The sequence below is a fragment of the Anguilla anguilla genome, chromosome 14, assembly GCF_013347855.1.
Source record: "Anguilla anguilla isolate fAngAng1 chromosome 14, fAngAng1.pri, whole genome shotgun sequence".
NCBI lineage: Eukaryota > Metazoa > Chordata > Actinopteri > Anguilliformes > Anguillidae > Anguilla > Anguilla anguilla.
The window spans coordinates 11,323,088-11,340,586 of NC_049214.1; the positions used below are offsets into that span (position 1 = coordinate 11,323,088).

General features: G+C 38.2%; 2 protein-coding genes across 4 annotated transcripts; one reads left to right on the forward strand and one right to left on the reverse strand.

Moving 5' to 3' along the window:
- Positions 1 to 429: 429 nt before the first annotated feature.
- si:ch73-234b20.5 (uncharacterized protein LOC449923 homolog) lies at positions 430 to 6,108 on the reverse strand. The gene is made up of 4 exons (XM_035391715.1): positions 5,999 to 6,108; positions 5,657 to 5,699; positions 2,947 to 3,108; positions 430 to 1,568 (listed from the first exon to the last, which is right to left on the reverse strand). Exons 1-4 carry the CDS (start codon positions 6,091 to 6,093, stop codon positions 1,425 to 1,427), a joined length of 444 nt encoding a protein of 147 aa, XP_035247606.1. The 5' UTR covers positions 6,094 to 6,108; the 3' UTR covers positions 430 to 1,424.
- Positions 1,995 to 17,404, forward strand: mat2al (methionine adenosyltransferase II, alpha-like). 3 transcript variants are annotated; one of them, XM_035391693.1, is made up of 9 exons: positions 1,995 to 2,040; positions 10,784 to 10,861; positions 11,153 to 11,275; positions 11,601 to 11,713; positions 11,913 to 12,056; positions 13,541 to 13,759; positions 14,200 to 14,382; positions 16,015 to 16,148; positions 16,815 to 17,404. In XM_035391693.1, the coding sequence occupies exons 2-9, from the start codon at positions 10,789 to 10,791 to the stop codon at positions 16,915 to 16,917; spliced, it is 1,092 nt and encodes a 363-aa protein (XP_035247584.1). In that variant the 5' UTR covers positions 1,995 to 2,040; positions 10,784 to 10,788; the 3' UTR covers positions 16,918 to 17,404. The 3 variants fall into 3 exon arrangements, with proteins under 3 accessions (XP_035247584.1, XP_035247582.1, XP_035247583.1); XM_035391691.1 differs by lacking the exon at positions 1,995 to 2,040 and adding an exon at positions 9,103 to 9,489; XM_035391692.1 differs by lacking the exon at positions 1,995 to 2,040 and adding an exon at positions 9,497 to 9,636.
- The last annotated feature ends 95 nt before the right edge of the window (positions 17,405 to 17,499 follow it).

Below are 17,499 nucleotides of genomic sequence, written 5' to 3' on the forward strand. Positions count from 1 at the left end.
AACATTTGCATTTACTATCAGTTAACACTGGAAACTGATAAGTTTACAGTTATCAAGGCTTATGCATTAGCTAAAAGAGCTATGCTTAGCTACGTAGCAGCTATGCAGAGTAGCTGTATAATTCTGGTATTTTTTCCCTGAGGACACAACCCTACAGATACACTGATATGGATGCAAACTCCCTCAAAGCTGGCAGTCTGCACTTCAACCTCATATTCAGTGTTTTATTAACAATTCCAATGTGCTGGAACATGTTCCAGTCCCAATACTTTTGCATATATATATATATATATATATATATATATAGCTAAATGGATTATTAATCTCAACATACAAATTCACTCTTAAAAACAGTTTCTTGTAGTGCTGCATGGGATACATATACTGATTGGAGACTTCAAAACAACTGGAGGAAAAAATTACTGGGAAAAAAAGTTTAATTATTTCTGTTCCTTTTTTTTCAATTAGCCATCATGACTAAAATTATTGCATTTTTTATACAGATATGGACATTGCTATTGGTATTAATGTCGCCGTTTTTCATCCCCATATTTGGAAGTCATTCTCGTGAAACATTAATTCTATACAGTATATATGTGTAGCAAAGCAATTGTGGCAGTATTACAAATTAATTTCAGTATCCTTCAAATTTATTAGTCAGTTTCATTCTGTATGACTAATTATGAACTTGAAATGACAAGAACACATTGTATATGCAAAAATAATTTTCATTAAAATAAAGAAACAATGGGGGCTGCCAAGTGGCTCAACTGGTTATGGCACTGTTGTAGCGTATAGATGCGCCCCATGGTCTTAGGTCAAATCCTGACTGTTCCAGTGCCAACCGTGGCTGGTAGCAGGGTTAGGTTTGTTCACCCAAGATCCTAGATTCATCTCTTCCCTGTGACCCCCCTGCCAGCTGCTTGGATGCAGACAGTCTTCTTGCTACAACTGTAAATGAAATGTCTTCCTCTGACTCAGGTCTTTTCAAGCTTGGCTTGTGGAACGCAAGTGGAAAAAGAAGCAGCTGGAGACATCACATGCTTTGCAGGGGAGTGTGTGCTTGTCTACCCTCCCTCACTGGCTGCCTGCAGAGATTGCAGCTTTGAATGTGGCTGTATAGGATTGTGCTTTCCCAATTTGGGGGAAAGCATTAAATAAGAAACAATGGTTTACTTTTGAAAATCTGTGGAAGAATATCAAAATAACACCTTAAAAAACTGAAAAAACAAAACAAAAAACAAAACAGGAATGACTCTAAAGACCCAAGGAATGTATAAAACCAATTTTCATGCCATGCCTTCATTCTCTTGCCTGAATTACAAAGTCAGGCTCCCACAAGTTAACCAAAATAGATGCATTTATGTTTAGTCAAACAATTACATTTGTGAAGAGTAAATGGTTAAAATGTTTTGGCCTGATGCTTAAGTGGGAATGACACCAGTGGCAAACAGAATGATGAGGATGATGATGATCGCCACGACCACACCTATGATTACCATCATCTTTATGTTTTTCCACCAGTATTTTCTGGCCACCCTTGTGGATGTCCTCTGAAAGGAGTCTGCCTGCAAAGAAAGAAAAAGTATGATTTCAAAAAGGTTGTTTTCACAACAAGGTGCAACCTGTCATTTAAACCTTCAATTCGACAGGATATTTTAATTTCTGGGTTTAAAAAAAATATTATTTCAGTTTTAGTTTATGCTTTTGATTGGCCCAGACAGTTGTGGTGTAGAGGGAAAAATAATTTAGGTATTTACAATCCTAATGGCTTTTCAATGGCAGGTATTGGGGCTTGTGTTCTAAAGCAAAAAAAAAAAGAAAATCTCCTATGGCACATGCAACCTGAGACTGCCGCATTTAAGGAGAGAAGTTACCGGCATGATAAAAAAATAATACTTTTTTAAAAACCATTTACAATGTTAATAATTGTTCTGTGAAGTTTCTTGAAATGTTTTTTTTTTTCTTTAGACCACAAAGCCCTGATAAAAATATACCAGTGGCAGTCATTGTAAATCCAGCTGGTTGTCAGAAGCTTCTGTAAGTATCTAAAATGTCCTTCATTGCACATAAAAACTGCGTGAGTCAGGCAAAACATACTGAACCTATTATTGAAAATACCCAAGAATGTGAACTACTCCTTCAACTTTGGCTCTGGCACTGATACCAGTGCAGAGCTTGTAAGTATTTTCTGCTCTGTGAAGAGGATGAAAATTCACAATAAGACTGGTTAATTCTAGGGTCATCACTGTAGATTCTCAATGCTAATTCTATGTTCAGCACTAGTACCACAGATTTTACTGACTAACCAGATGGTCCATATTCTTCATATTAAAGTCTTTGTCTCTGTATTGTTGACACAAAAATGTTACAGTTTACCACATCTTTTTAATATTTAATATGGTGAGCATGGATGTGCTGTCCTTGAATACACCTCTTCAATAATATTCAGAAACGGGAACTTAAAGTGCAAGGAAATAGAGTACAGAAGGAAAGCTGACTATCGATTGCTGTAGATAATCTGTGCTGAAACCTTTGAAATAAGGCGGTCAAGAGGTCAGAACAGCAATGGGAACTGCATCTTGTTTGTTTGAAGAACATCTCTGTCATCACCACAGCCTAACATTTAGGAAATATATGATCAGAGTACAGAATCTTTCTATTCTGGTGATGCAAAAATACCCATTATCCCATCCAAAACATTTAGCTCCACCTCGAAGGGTTTCACTTATTCTCTGTTAATAAATAGGAATTTTCCCTGCTCATACTGCAAGTGATGTCAGCCAACTACCTGATCCTGGACTGCCTTTCTATCATCTAGCTTTTTTTCTTTAGACCACAAAGCCCTGACAAAATCATTGGAATTAATTCTGTCAAAAGAAAATGATCAAGGCACATGGTTCTTTGAAACAGGCGGCAAAGGCCCAAATTTACTTGTAGACTTACAGTTGCCCGGAGGTCATCTGTTTTATCAATCAGGTCATCTAGTTTCTCTCCTCTCTCCAGAACTTTGTTTATGTTGTCCTTCAGGATTACTTTGACATCATTGACTTGATCCTGAACCTGAGTCAGCTTGGTCGGCGGTGCTGGTTGTGCACTTGTGTCAGCCTGTAAGAGAGGAGAAAACAACAGCATAGAATGATCATGGTTCAATTAAAATTTTACCACATTTGTAACCTTTAAATAAGACTCCAAGCTGGAAATTGAGAGTAGCATGCAAATTGTACATGCAACCAATAACTGAGAACAGCAGTTATAATAATGAATAATGTATGCCATGTCAAAAGGCATGCTCTATACAAACACAAGCATTAAGAAAATACATGGTGAATTTTTGACAGTAATTTACAGTAAAAAATATCACAAACAATGAACAGTTAATTTATTGTAAAGTTTTATTTTTAATGTGGTCTATACAATAACAACATCCCTTGGTCATAGCACTTGGATTTTATTAGCATCACATGTATATTTACCAGTGTTAAACATCCCCTGTGTTATAACACTCCCTTGGACAGTGAAATACATTACTCATATAAAGTAACCTCACCCATCTACATTGTCATATACAGTGAGCTCCATAATATTTGGAACAAAGACAAAGACCATGTAGAAATGACAGAACTTTTTTACATAGCCCCCTATATCAGGGCACCATAATGTTTGGGACCACGTCAATGTTATGTATATGAATGTATAGTACTTTGTCACATATCCTTTGCATGCAATAACCACTTGAAGTCTGTGACCCATAGACATCACTGGGTTCTGAATACCTTCTCTGGTTATGCTCTACCAGGCCTGTACAGCAGCCATCTTTAGCTCCTGCTTGTTTCAGGGGCTAGTCGCCTAAAGTTTTCCATTCAGCCAATGAAACGCATGTTGAATTGAATTCAGATTGGATGAATGACTTGGCAACTTTTTGGCTTTGAAAAACTCATTTGTTGCTTTAACAGTATGTTTGGGATAATTGTCTTGCTATAGGATGAAGTGCCGTCCAGTGAGTTCGGAGCAGATAATGACGACACAAGACAAATTTCTGAGTAATCAGACAATGAAGTATTATTGTATCATATCTTATCATATAAGATGCTTCTGTACACTTCAGAATTCATTCTTCTGCTGCTATCAGCAATTACATCATCAATGAAGACAAGTGAACCAGTATCTGTGGCAGCTGTACATGCTCAAACCAAAACACGTCGACCACTCTGTTTCACAGATGAGGGGGTGCTTTGGGTCTTGGGCAGTCCCTTTTCGACCTCCAAACTTTGCTCTTGCCATCACTCTGATAAAAGTGCATCTTGGTCTCATCTATCCACATGACCTTTTTCCGGAACTTTGCCAGCTCTTTAGGTATTTCTTAGCGGACCGTAACCTGGGCATCCTGTTTTTATGGTTAATTAATGGTTTGCATCTTGCAGTGTAGCCTGTGTAGTTCTGTTTGTGAAGTTTTCTGATGACAGTAGTCTGACACATCCACGCCTTCCTCCTGAACAGTGTTTCTGAACGGTCAGATAGGTGGTTTTTCTTCATTATGGTGAGAATTCTTCAGTCAACAACTGTAGTCGTCCTTGGCCTACCAGGCCCTTTGCAATTACTGAGCTCACCAGTGCATTCTGTCTTCTTGATGATATTCCAAACAGTTGATTTTGGTAAGCCTAAGGTTTGGTCCATGTGTCTGATTGTTTTTTCTTATTTCTCAGCCTAAAAAAGAATGGCTTCTTTGACTTTCATTGGCACAACTCCAAAGGCAATCAGAAGCCTAGAATTGAGACTAGATACTGAAAGCTCTCTTATACCTGCACTAAGGAAGCAATTAAACATACCTGACTAATCAGAAATACCAGTGAAGTCATTTGTCCCAAACTTTATGGAGGCTGGGGGGGGGGGTTATAACTAAAAAGGTGCTGTAATTTCTACATGGTGAAACCAAAATGTATTTTTAAAAAAACCCTTTAATAAAAGCTGAGAATATGCACTATAACCACGTGAATTGTTTTACTACAAATTGTAGAGTACAGAGTCAGATCAAGAAAAATATGTCTTTGTCTCAAACATTACGGAGCTCACGGTATGTATATTCACACAGTACAGACATAGTCTGAGTTACTAGTTACTATATTGCCAAATGACATTTCCTTGTAGTGCAAGCAAATGGGTCGTATCAATGCTGCTTTCTGCTATTTCCTGTTTAACAATTCAGTGACATTAACTAATTCATCTCTGTTCACTACTCACACTGTACCGCAAAGTTTTGTTGCTATTCTTTTCCAAATTGTTCATATTACAGTATATTTAAACAAAAAGTTCCTCATTTTATCTAGATTGTTTCCTTATTTTATTGTTTTTGTTACAGGCTTCTGAATGCTAAAATATATCTAAAATTAAACTGCACCATCAGAAATTCACTTCACTTCAGGATTTCAGTAAAGATACTCTAACAATCTAATTCTTGTATTGTGTGCTGGTAATGTCTTTCTATCATTTTAGTAGTTTTGTGCTTCATTCTGTTTCTGGGTGCTGTCCCTTTAAATGGCAGCACTAAGTGCAATGCAAACATTTTAAACGGATCTGTTGTTTTCCCCGAAGGTCAAGTGACTATTATACACTTCCCTTTTTAAACATTAGAAAGTTTAAAAAATCATACACTTACCATGTTTGTGATGTTCACCTCCACGGAATGCTGAACTGACAAACTGCAAATGATCAAACTGACTGTTAATGTTTCACAATATGCCCAGGCTTATTACCACAGTCAGACCAGCGCGCTAAGCAGAAGCAGAAAAAGCAGCTACAGGCTATGACACGGGTCTGAAACAGGTACAGACAATTTAGCACAAGTTTCCTGCAGCAACTGCCCCGCCCTGCCAGATTACACATTAACCACGGCTGCTGCAACCGCTGTCCATCATTGGCTGCTTACATGTCTGTTATCTGTGTTCTAGCCTAACATGTAATGATCCCAGCACCTGATTCAGGTCATCACTGAACTCACACTGCAGGGCAAAGGACGATTTCTTTTATCAGAGGGCTGTTGACAAAGGCCCTGCTGATCTGGAGACAGTAAGAGTGCAGGACCACTTCCTGCATCTGTTTCCGTAGGTCATGGTATGTGAAAGAGTCCCACCCCCTCCACCCCCACTCACTTGCCAATGTTCCGCTTCATCACGAGAACAGTCTCTCTCCTTGTTATGGGCTTATGGGATTTAAATGATTCACTTTTTTACATATTGCTGCGTGTGGCCGGTGCAATAATACAGGTTGAGCGCAGTCTGACCACCAGCTGCACATGATTTCAAAATCATAATGCACATGCATGCCTTCTTGTAGTCTTCTAAGACCTTGAAATGTAATGTAATGTAATGAAAGAAATTCAGTAATCTGCCCTGCATGAAAAGGACAGTCGTAATACAAAGCCATAAACATTTCATTATATATTAACGAACCATACTTCTAGTAATGCTAAGATCTCATAAAAAACATGTTTTCAACGTACAAAAATGGCAAGTTACGCATACAAAGCACTGTCTATAACTCACCAATCAAACTGGAAAAATCTAGGCCTGCCATTAGAAGTATTGATATCAAAATTATGCCAAGTTACTACATACAATATTGGCTATCTTACCTCAAACAAAGTAAACAAGCTGTATTCCAAAGCAATGCTACCCAATGTTTCCTCAATTGTTTCAAGTCACTTGGTCCTTTGTTTTTAATCTTACCATCTGACAATGTCGTCATTCAAACTTTTTGTCAATTGATTGTATGATGGTGGAGGATCTATAGGGCTAGCAAACATTAATTTATAACGGAGGGGTTGTCGGGTAGCTACATCAATGTAGTTAAAAAAAACAGTAATCAGTACTGGGCAGCAGTGAATGTGAACCCATTTTTGAGTTGAAGAAACTCGACATACCAGGCATGAAGTCATTATTATCTTGCAGCAGTTTCTATATGACCTGTAACGTGACCTACCAGACCGAATCACAACACAGATGTTAGAGATCAAATTCGGAGGCATCTGTATGTGTACTAACATTTTCCATTACCATGAATGTCAAATAAATGAAAGTGTATGTCATATTTTACAAGGAGGTGTTTTTAATGGGCTATTGCACACAACAAACCTACTAACTGTTTATATGTCAGTAGAGGATCTATAGGGGTAGCTAACATGAATGCAGAAATGTAGCCTAGTTAAAAAGTAGTTATCGATACAGGGGCAGTAGTGAATGTGAACTGTTTTTGAGTTAAAGAAACTGGACATACCTAGTGTGAAATCATTATTTTGCAACAGTGTCTATACGACCGGTAATGCTACCTACCAGACTGAATCACAACACAGATGTAACAGATCAATTTCGGAGCCACCTGTATGTACACTAACACTATACATTATACACTCTGTCTGTCATCTCGTTATCAAGGTAGCTAACATTAAACACAGTGAAAATGCTGAAAGCGTAACTGTGTAAAGTGTGTGTGTATTTATTTGGAGTTCAGAAATACAAATTAGTTTCCTACAAAGATTTCACAGATGCAAAATCAATAGTTGAAATGTTGTCTTTTTAGTTAGCCAGCAAGCCAGTGAAATGAGTTAGAGCTTTGCTTCAGTCGGAGGGGGGGATTTGAACCCGGCTCTGTCAGTGAAAAAAGCGCAAAGGCAAACCCCAGTAAGCTATGAGGGAAGTAGACATCAGAGCTGCAAAGTTTTAATGTTTTAAACGTGCACACTTGTATATATGTTCATTTTGAGTGTGTGTCCAATGTTTTTATTGGTTGATGTATGTAAAATGACCAATGGGGAGACATGTTCTTTGTGGGCTAGGAGCATTTGAGGCAGGAAAAGAAGAAGAAGAAGAAGAAGAAGAAGGACAAACTGCAAACTCCCCTAAGTTTGGAGATTTATTGTGTGGACGTGTGAAGTTGTTTGTGAATTATGTCTGTTGAAATGGGGTCAGAGGGTACCGAAATGGGCTGAGAGTCTGTGGTCATTGTGGTTATTTCTGTAGGGAACCCTGAAAAATGCCAAACTCTCTGTGCTGTATAGGTATGGGGCATGCCGACCCACCAAGTGGTAACTTGGTGGGATGGCATACCTGCCATCCCAATAATTGACTTTCAGTTCAATTTGGTCTTAACTGTTTACTGTCTAAATTGTCATGCCACCTGTTTCACAACACATAAACCTGATGGTATTAATTGAGCCTTCAACCAGTTCCTTCATCATGTAACACACCCACTTGATTATTACAATTACTTTCCAGAAACTAAGTTTAAAGGAGATATACAGGTGACTTCCAAAATAATTAGAAATGTTGTTAGTAGCTCTGTAATTTGATTGTAGTATAATGGCTGCTCCCTACAATTTCAAGTTATTCCTAGCCAGAGTTACCCCAATCTCAATCCAGATGCATTGTTGTGAGAAACAATTGCAATTCACTTGATTTATCTGCTTGCTTTGTCTTGAATGTCTGCATGGTGCATGACAGAAAGTTTTCATCAATATCAAGTTTTATTTTTTATTCAAATGGAAACATGTAGTGTGCTTTATATTTTTGGCTATGTATATTTAAAGTGTGTAGTAATAAAATAAGAGCTTGTCACCTACCACAATAGCTATCGATAGCTCACTTTCATTGTTTACTGGTGTAGGGGAGGTCACAGAGGGCTGCCTCCTTATCAGACCCTCAAAGTAAAACAGACTGTTTACTGTGCTGACAGTGATAATTGTATCATAATACAATGTTGTCATGTTTTGTATTGTTGGACAACTGATGTCATGGGGATTGGGGAACAACTTGGTGTCTTTGGTGGTGGGGTGCTGACTAAAGATCTTAGTGATACCATAGTGATACCTATGGGTCAGCACTCAGCCAGATACACTCTCACTCAGCACTCAAGTTTAACTCAGTGTGATACGCTTACAGATTTGGTGGCCTGTCCAGGGTGTATTCCTGCCTCTCACCCAATGCACGCTGGGATAGGCTCCAGCACCCCCTGCCCAGGATAAGCAGGTGTAGATAATGGATGGATGTTTCCAGTAAATGTGAATTTTAATAGCTACCAGTATGCTTTGTAGAAGAGTTTTAGGCTAACTGTATAGCTACATTTCAGTGATCAGATTCGGGTGACCACGTTGCAATAATTTTTTTTTTCTATTGGTCTATCGACCAATAGAAAACCAAGGAGGGTGATATAATTTAAATGTGGAGATTTGTTAGCTGGCTGGGATTATTCAGAATAGTGGGGTCATTACTTGGGTTGCGTAGAGTAATAAACTGAAGGGAGTTCATTGTCCGCTAGCTAGGAATCTGATCCACCGTCACTGGCTCTCCTGGACTGTTTAGTTTAGTCAGAATCAACTGAAATTCTGTTTGTACGCATTAACAGCAAGACAATACAAAATGAACCACAGCGGGCCTGGCAAATCCTGCGGGAAAACATTCCTGTTCACATCGGAATCTGTAGGAGAAGGGCATTCGGGTCAGTCAAGTTTCTGCTATTTCTACGGACGTCTTTGAGTGATCTATATGTTGGGCTAGTTCATGAAACTACAGCGAGCTAGCTACCTTAGCCTATGAATATGCATCTATAAAGCTGTCTAACTACGCGTTTGACAAACGTAGCTAGGTAGGTTAATACAAAAAGGTTGGCAGCCTACTCAAGATTTATTTGAATTTATTCTGATACTGTTTTGATGCAGCAAACCTTCATGTTCCCGTGTTCTTGACAGCCAGGAGAACAAGCTCACAGACATGTTTTAAAACATCAGCTTATAAATTACTTTGTTCATAGTTAGTTAATCATGATTCGTTTTCGTGTTGAACTTGATATTTTAAATGTCTGAATTTGTTTGTCAGCCCGAATTAGATTTCTCGCGTGGGCACGTCTGGCATGCCTAAAAAAACTTTACTCCCTTAAGATCTCCGGCTGTAGCCTTGTTTATACAGTATTCCCATAAACTCCCATCTTGCTAGCGAACTTGGTAAATATTGAACTACTAACGTGGTGCTGCTGTGCACTGTTCATTGTGTCTTTGTCTTCCGATCTATTTGCTTTGTGGCCAGTCGCAAAACTTTTTTTTCCTCCGAATTTGCACATTGCCACAAACCATATGCCATATTGAACGTGGTTTCTTAATATTAATGGACGGTAGTACAAGTTTATGTAATTTTGTCAGATAATACAACGTTCAGCAACAGGACGTAAATTGACTAGATAATACGGGAACACTCAAGAGACACTTGTATTAAACCACTTATTTTCTTTATTCTCGTCCCTTTATTACTTTATACCCATTAGTCAACATAATTACCTAGATGGGACAGATTCATAATATGAAGACATTGTTAAATAACAACAGAGTACTCATTTTGGTACAATGACATGTTTGCACTCAGCTGTTAGTGCTGCAGTATGGGGCGATATAGCTCAGGAGGTAAGACCGATTGTCTGGCAGTCGGAGGGTTGCCGGTTCAAACCACGCCCTGGGCATGTCGAAGTGTCCTTGAGCAAGACACCTAACCCCTAACCTCTAACTGCTCTGGCGAATGAGAGGCATCAATTGTAAAGCGCTTTGGATAAAAGCGCTATATAAATGCAGTCCATTTACCAGTATGATACCTTTTGTGATCCAGTAGATGAGGGATCACTGTTGCAGTTTTTAATGTTGCCATTAACTGCTGAAGCTTTCAAAATACATTATGCAACTGCGTATGGTTGGTTTTGAATGGGTGTAATTGAAGTTCAATGGTCATTGAATGTGTCTTTCTGTCAGATAAAATGTGTGACCAGATTAGCGATGCTGTGCTTGATGCCTACCTGGCTCGGGACCCTGACTCGAAAGTGGCTTGCGGTAAGTTTTCTGGCCATCTTTTATTAAAATAAAATAAAAAACTAACAAAAAACATCACATCCCATTTTGGAGCAATGTCGTAAATTGGATTTGTAGGCCTTGGCCTTTGGTTATCTTGATAAGCTTCAAATCCTGCCTGGCAGATAAAGTATTGCTGCTGTAAGATATCTGGCATGGAAATAAAAATTTCCTTGTGGCTGCAATATATCGACTTTGAACCCCTGTTTCAAAAGTTTGTTTTGACCAACTTTATGACAATGGAAGAGTATCTATTTTCAATTGTTTCTGCAGAGTGTGTGGCGAAGACAGGCATGATCTTACTGTGTGGAGAGATCACATCGAAAGCAAATGTGGATATCCAGACTGTGGTTAGAAACACTATTAAAAGTATTGGATATGATGATTCCTCCAAAGGTAATATACAAAAATAATAATAATAAAAATTTTAAAAATGAATTTGAGATGATAAAATATTTCTGGTATAGTTTTGCACTGCATGTGTCCTATAGTTACACTGGACCAAATCGACCACACAAATAATTTCAAGTCATTGCTGACTCATATTCCATTTTTTATAACTTTCCCATTAGCACATTCTCCATATTAAAGGTAATTCTCAGGCCATGACATGTTAGATTATTTAAGGGACCAGCTCAAAGTTGTCCCAGTGTAATACTTGTGGGTAAGCAGATAGCAGAAATATATTTGAAGGTTTATATATTTCTGTGCTCTCCTGCAGGTTTTGATTATAAGACCTGCAATGTCCTTCTGGCCCTTGAACCGCAGTGCCCAGAGATCGCTGACTGTGTGTTTGAGGGCAGGACTGAGGAGGACATTGGTGCTGGAGACCAAGTATGTGGTTAAGACTGTGCCTTTGTTGCATAGTAACACAAGGTTCAACGAGAGAATGATGTACTAATAAATCCCATTCAGTCGGTCCCAGGAAACACATTTAACAATTACATGAGTTCATTCAGAACCTTGAGGTAAACAAATTGAATGTGAAATGTTGTGTTGTAAATTTCTGAAGACATCTTCTGTTTTCTTGCAGGGCTTGATGTTTGGCTATGCCACCGATGAAACAGAGGAGTGCATACCATTAACCATCTCCCTTTCTCATAAGCTCAATGCTAAGATGAAAGAGCTGTATTGCAGTGGAGTATGCCCCTGGATAAGACCAGACTCTAAGACACAGGTCATTTTATGTGCATGGGAATTCCTGATGGGAAATTACTGGTCCTTTCTGCACCAGCATTTAAAAAATATCCAGAAATTTCAGACAATCCTCTTAATGTTTACAGAAGGGGGAGTGGACACTGCTCGCAGTGTGTGATGCAACAAGGTGTAAATTCACTGGCAGATGCTTTAATCTTCATGTTGGTTAAAAGCACATCTTTAGAATGCAATAAACAGCACTATGGCACATTCAAAATAGTTTATTTTGTAGTTCATTATGCACACAGGTTAATTAGTTTAGTTAAAAGTTCATTCAGCCTTTGATATGGTTGCAGTGGGAAAATAATATTTTTAGATTTCGCACAAGTTCTGGAAATCAGTGGTTCTCAAACTGATTGAACTATTTGTAATAAAAAGACAATGAATAACACAGGAGTTAGCATTAGTAATTAATAAAGTATAAATAAAGTGACTGGCAGAAGGTTTGTGCTGACTGTGCTGTTAATGATTGCTATAAGCACCAAATAATGGTGTTCCACAAAGATATTAGACCAATTCATTTTAGTGTAGAGGTTTTCATTAAATTAAGATGAAATTGTTGTTCGTATGGCTTTAAATTTGACAAATAGATCACTTCTGATGGAAAAATTACTTCTGTAATAGGTGGAAGACAAACAGCTCAACTATTAAAACTTCAGGTTGAAAATATAACCGAAATGGACTGCATTTGGTTGAAAAGATGACAGAAATGGACAGCATTGAAATATCTGATTGTGAATCAAAGGACATTATCGGTGATTCACATGACCCTGACTCTGATTAGTCTGTAGAAGACATAATAGGTGATTCTGATACCATAATACAGCCATTCAGGTTTGAGCCAGAGGTGACCAGAGTTGGAGGATTCTTCCCAAAGCCAACAACCAGAGCACTTTCTGCTGTCTTGCCCAGATTCAGTTTTTAGCTGTCTTTCCCAGATTCATACAAGAAACCAATATCAATTGTGTGCATCCGTCTGTGTCCAGTATAAGGATTTTAGACAATACGGTTTGCATGCTAACAGTGTTAGCTCTATCAATGGCTGCTGATTGATGATACTAGCTAGCTTAGCTCCTACCTTAAGATCTATTCTAATCTACCTCTAGCGAGTCAGTTAGTCTTGCATCATATGTTGATTTGACTAATTTTCCATTAGTGCTGTCACAATAACTTTCTGATGCGCATCAAGTATAGGCTAATTCTTCAATGGAAAAAGGGCTAGCTATAGCTGACACTTCCTTGTTCTGTCATGTCACAAAATATGACGTAGGTGATAATTCCGAAGACTGTTGAAAAAGGGAGGGGGGGCAAAAGCGATTTTGGGCTTTTGCTTAGGGCTTGTTTCTTGCCTTTATTTCAATAAAATTTTGTTTTAAACATTGTGAAATGTAAAATAGGACGACTTCTTCCATTTGGCTGGTGTATTTCATTTTTTAATAACATCTGTTGCTTACCCTTTAACAGGTGACAGTGGAGTACCGGGACAATATGGGTGCCATGGAGCCACTGCGCGTCCATACGGTGGTCATATCTGTGCAGCACAGCCCTGACATCAGTCTGCAGGAGATCCGCCGGGACCTGATGGACAAGGTGATTCGAGCAGTGATCCCAGCCAAGTATTTGGATGACAGGACCATCTATCACCTTCTGCCGAGTGGGAAGTTCATCATGGGAGGCCCACAGGTGGGGAAAAGTTTTGTGCGTCTGTTGCTCATGTCAAATATACTGCATCAATGTTAAATGTTCCTAAAGCTCAATGCTCATTACAAAACATGGACAGAGGAAACAGTTTTGCGTAAAAAGAGCAGCATTAAAGGCATCAGCCAGTCACTGCAGTTCTCTGACATCTCCTTATGACCATTGGCTAAGTTCTCATGCCCAAGTCCATGATCAGAATGAATGAATGAACGAATGAACTTTGTTGCCTTTTAATAAAGAAATTTTCTTGTTAAATCTGTGACCACAGATTACAGATAACTGTGACCATGTTAAGAAAAGGCAATCTCATTAGCATGTAAGAATGGAACAGGCTCTTGCCATACACGGAGTGACTCACAGGCAGAAATCGTCAGCGTCCTCCGTCAGTTTGAAATTGGTAGTTTCTGTTTTCCATCCCTAACCAGGGAGATGCAGGACTTACAGGGCGGAAGATCATTGTGGACACCTATGGTGGCTGGGGTGGCCATGGAGGTGGTGCGTTCTCTGGGAAGGACTGCTCGAAAGTGGACCGCTCTGGGGCGTACGCAGCCCGCTGGGTAGCCAAGTCCCTTGTTAAGGCCAAGCTTTGCAGGAGAGTTCTGGTCCAGGTGAGGTACTGACAAGCTCAGGTGCCCGATTCCCTGTTACACCCTGGAATCTAATCTAATGCGGTTTAATTTTTCTTTTATTTAACCTTTATTTAACTAGGAAAACCCCATTGAGATCAAAATCTCTTTAGCAAGGGGGACCTGACATGAAACACAATACAACACAAGACAGTAGACAAACAAGTTACAAACATCAAATGGGGAATGAGACAGCGGAGTAACAGTAATTAAAAAGCAGAGCAGAGGTTAAAAGCAGGAGCATATTTCAGTCACAGAGTCATGAATTACATGTTTACAACCAGCAATTGATAAAAAATATTTAGTCAATGTAAGATTTTTTTGAAGATTGTTCCAGCTGTAAGGTGCTAAATATCTGAAACCCAACTTTCGAAATTCAGTAGAGGGACGAGGGACTTTAAAGAGTATCACATCACCTGTGGATCAATCTATGCAGATGTAATAAAGTCAACACAGACTATTTATATAGCAGACAATGATGGGCACTGAGCACTATGGTAAACTGTGTCCAAGGCATGTAATGTAGAGGAAGGAGCATGCATGTGAGTATGTCTCCATAGTTTAAAACAGGTTTAAAAAGTGGCTAAAATGAGTTTCCTCTTGGTTTTATAACTGAAAAAAGATTTATTACTAAAAATAGAAGCCTAATTTTGTCCTCAGTTTTTAAATTAATCTATATTATCTATATTTAATTTAAAACTACGCTTATCATCAAGCCAGATCCAAAGAAATTTATAGGAAGAACTCTTTAAATGCACTTGCCATCTGGATCGGTGATTTTCAGTTAATCTCTGGACTGAGAATCAGACTATGAAAACGCTAGGCAAGTAGTTTTGTCTGCATTAAGGACCAGCTTTAGATCAAAATGAATATAATTAAAAGCTGAAGTATTTTAAATGCTTGGGAAAGGGTTGGGGTATGGCAAGTGTCTCATCAGCTTTAAGTGTATGTTACAATTTGAGTTGATAAAGACATGAGAAAGATGATTAATATAAATTGTAAATAACACTGGACCCACGATGGAGCCTTGAGGGACTCCTTTAGTTACCTTGAGAGAAGAGGATTTATGGCCAACAACAGATACGCATTAGATTCTATTAGAAAGGTTGTTTGAAAACCAATTTACTGCTGTGGACCCAAAATAAATGCCCCTTAATCTATCAATTAGGATGGAATAGTCAACTGTATCAAAGGCCTTAGAAAGGTGAATGAAAAGAGCAGCACATTGTTTTTTTTTTATTGTCAAGGACTTGGACTATGTCATTAATTACTGAAGATGCTGCATAATTGAAATACAGTTATATTCACTTGAGTTTGACTAATCGCTTTATACCTAGAATGCCTTTTTAACTTCTTTGGATCTTTCAGCTTTTGTGCCCTGACAAAAGACATTACCTCCAGGAAGCATCAGTAGGACAGTAGCTTTTTGGTTCAGTACACCAGCAAATGGAGTTGCTGTCCTGAACCATTTTCTCATGTACAGATTAAAGTAATTTATATCAGCATGCTGATTGCCTTCTTTATGCTGCCTATGTCAATGTCATACTGTACTCCATGATGGTTCTGAAATCTGTTGATCAATCTCAAAGCTCCTTTTCCCGTGTTGTTCTTTAGATATCCTATGCTATCAGTGTGAGCTGCCCCCTGTCCATTTCTGTGTTCCACTATGGTACATCTGCAAAGGATGAAGACGAGCTGCTGCAAATTATACAGAATAATTTTGACCTGCGCCCAGGAGCCATTTTGAGGTCAGTCTAATTCATTCTTGCACTTCGCTTTGTGAAGTTGAATTAGATTACACTGCAGTCATTTGACAGATCCTCTTAGCCAGAATGACCTATATAATGAAGCGCATAAGTACCTTCTTCAAGGGTATGAAGTGCAATAGGAATATAAAAATGATAATTGACCGATTCATGGTCAGTAACCATGTGATGACAAGTGCTACGTAGAGTCAGCCTGAGAACCTGTCATTCTGAGACATATATTCTAGCTATTTAAGGTAGGCAGCAAACTATATAACTTTTTTGCATATTCTGCAAGATGATTTATTCAGAAAATTCCACAAATACTCATTCAGTTACTATGGCGGCCTAAATAATCTGTCAGTATACCAGAAATGTTAAAGCCATTCATATTTTACTCCTCCAAGGATAACCTTGTTGACAAAGTTAAATTGAAATGGACTAGGTTTAGCAACTGTGGGAATTGATAACATTTAGAGTGTCAAGTTTTTTTTAAGTACATTGTCTTACTGTCTTTAAGGGATGGGGTCAGTTCCATTTTAGTCGCAATCAATTCAGGAAATCAATTTGATTTGTGAAGTGAAAATACCAATAATCTTCTATAGTGATTTTTTCAATTTATTAATTGATTTTCTAGTAGATTAACCCTGATTGTACCGTCTTTCACAGGGAACTCGATTTGAAAAAGCCTATCTTCCAGAAAACAGCCTGTTATGGACACTTTGGAAGAGAGGAATTTTCTTGGGAGAAGCCAAAGCCTCTGAAGTTTTGACACTGGATGGTTCCTATAAAAATAATCATTGTTGGCTTTGCAATACAGTCATTCCATATTATTATTGATTGATTGTACAAGGATGGAAATAATGTACTTCTAATAATGCATCTCTTTGCCATCAGTATTAATTTATGTATAATGGTCTGTAATTAATTTTCAATGGGATTTGTATTTTTTGTACTGCTAAAATGTGTAATCATTTTGACAAATATAAACTGTGTAGACATTGCAACTTTACTATTTTAAATACTGATTCATACTCAAGTTAGAAATTAATATTAATTTGATACTGCATTAACAGTAATTCAATGAAACTGCAATAGTTATGTTGACTGATGTTAAGCAGAAGTATAGAACCTAATGGAAGTGTATTTATCTACTGAAAACACATTTTAGTCTTATTAATGAATGAAAGTAATTAGTGTCAGATTGATTGACATTGCTACTCATGGACTCTGCTTTAGAATTTATAGGTAAAAACAGTGACTCAGAAGAAGGGGGCTGCGTGTGTATTCATTTAATATTTTGCAAAAAGATTTTTTATAATGCATCGTCTTCAGCCATGGAAGTCCTGGCAGA

Bases quoted from the DNA above. Each gene is read 5' to 3' on its own strand.
- si:ch73-234b20.5 (XM_035391715.1), bottom strand. From the start codon at position 6,093: ATGCAGGAAGTGGTCCTGCACTCTTACTGTCTCCAGATCAGCAGGGCC. The intron at 3,109-5,656 runs GTAAGTGTATGA...CCTCTCTTACAG, and splicing joins AGGTGAACATCACAAACATG to GCTGACACAAGTGCACAACC. The intron at 1,569-2,946 runs GTAAGTCTACAA...CTTTCTTTGCAG, and splicing joins CAGATGACCTCCGGGCAACT to GCAGACTCCTTTCAGAGGAC.
- mat2al (XM_035391691.1), top strand. From the start codon at position 9,411: ATGAACCACAGCGGGCCTGGCAAATCCTGCGGGAAAACATTCCTGTTC. The intron at 11,276-11,600 runs GTAATATACAAA...GCTCTCCTGCAG, and splicing joins ATATGATGATTCCTCCAAAG to GTTTTGATTATAAGACCTGC. The intron at 13,760-14,199 runs GTGGGGAAAAGT...ATCCCTAACCAG, and splicing joins TCATCATGGGAGGCCCACAG to GGAGATGCAGGACTTACAGG.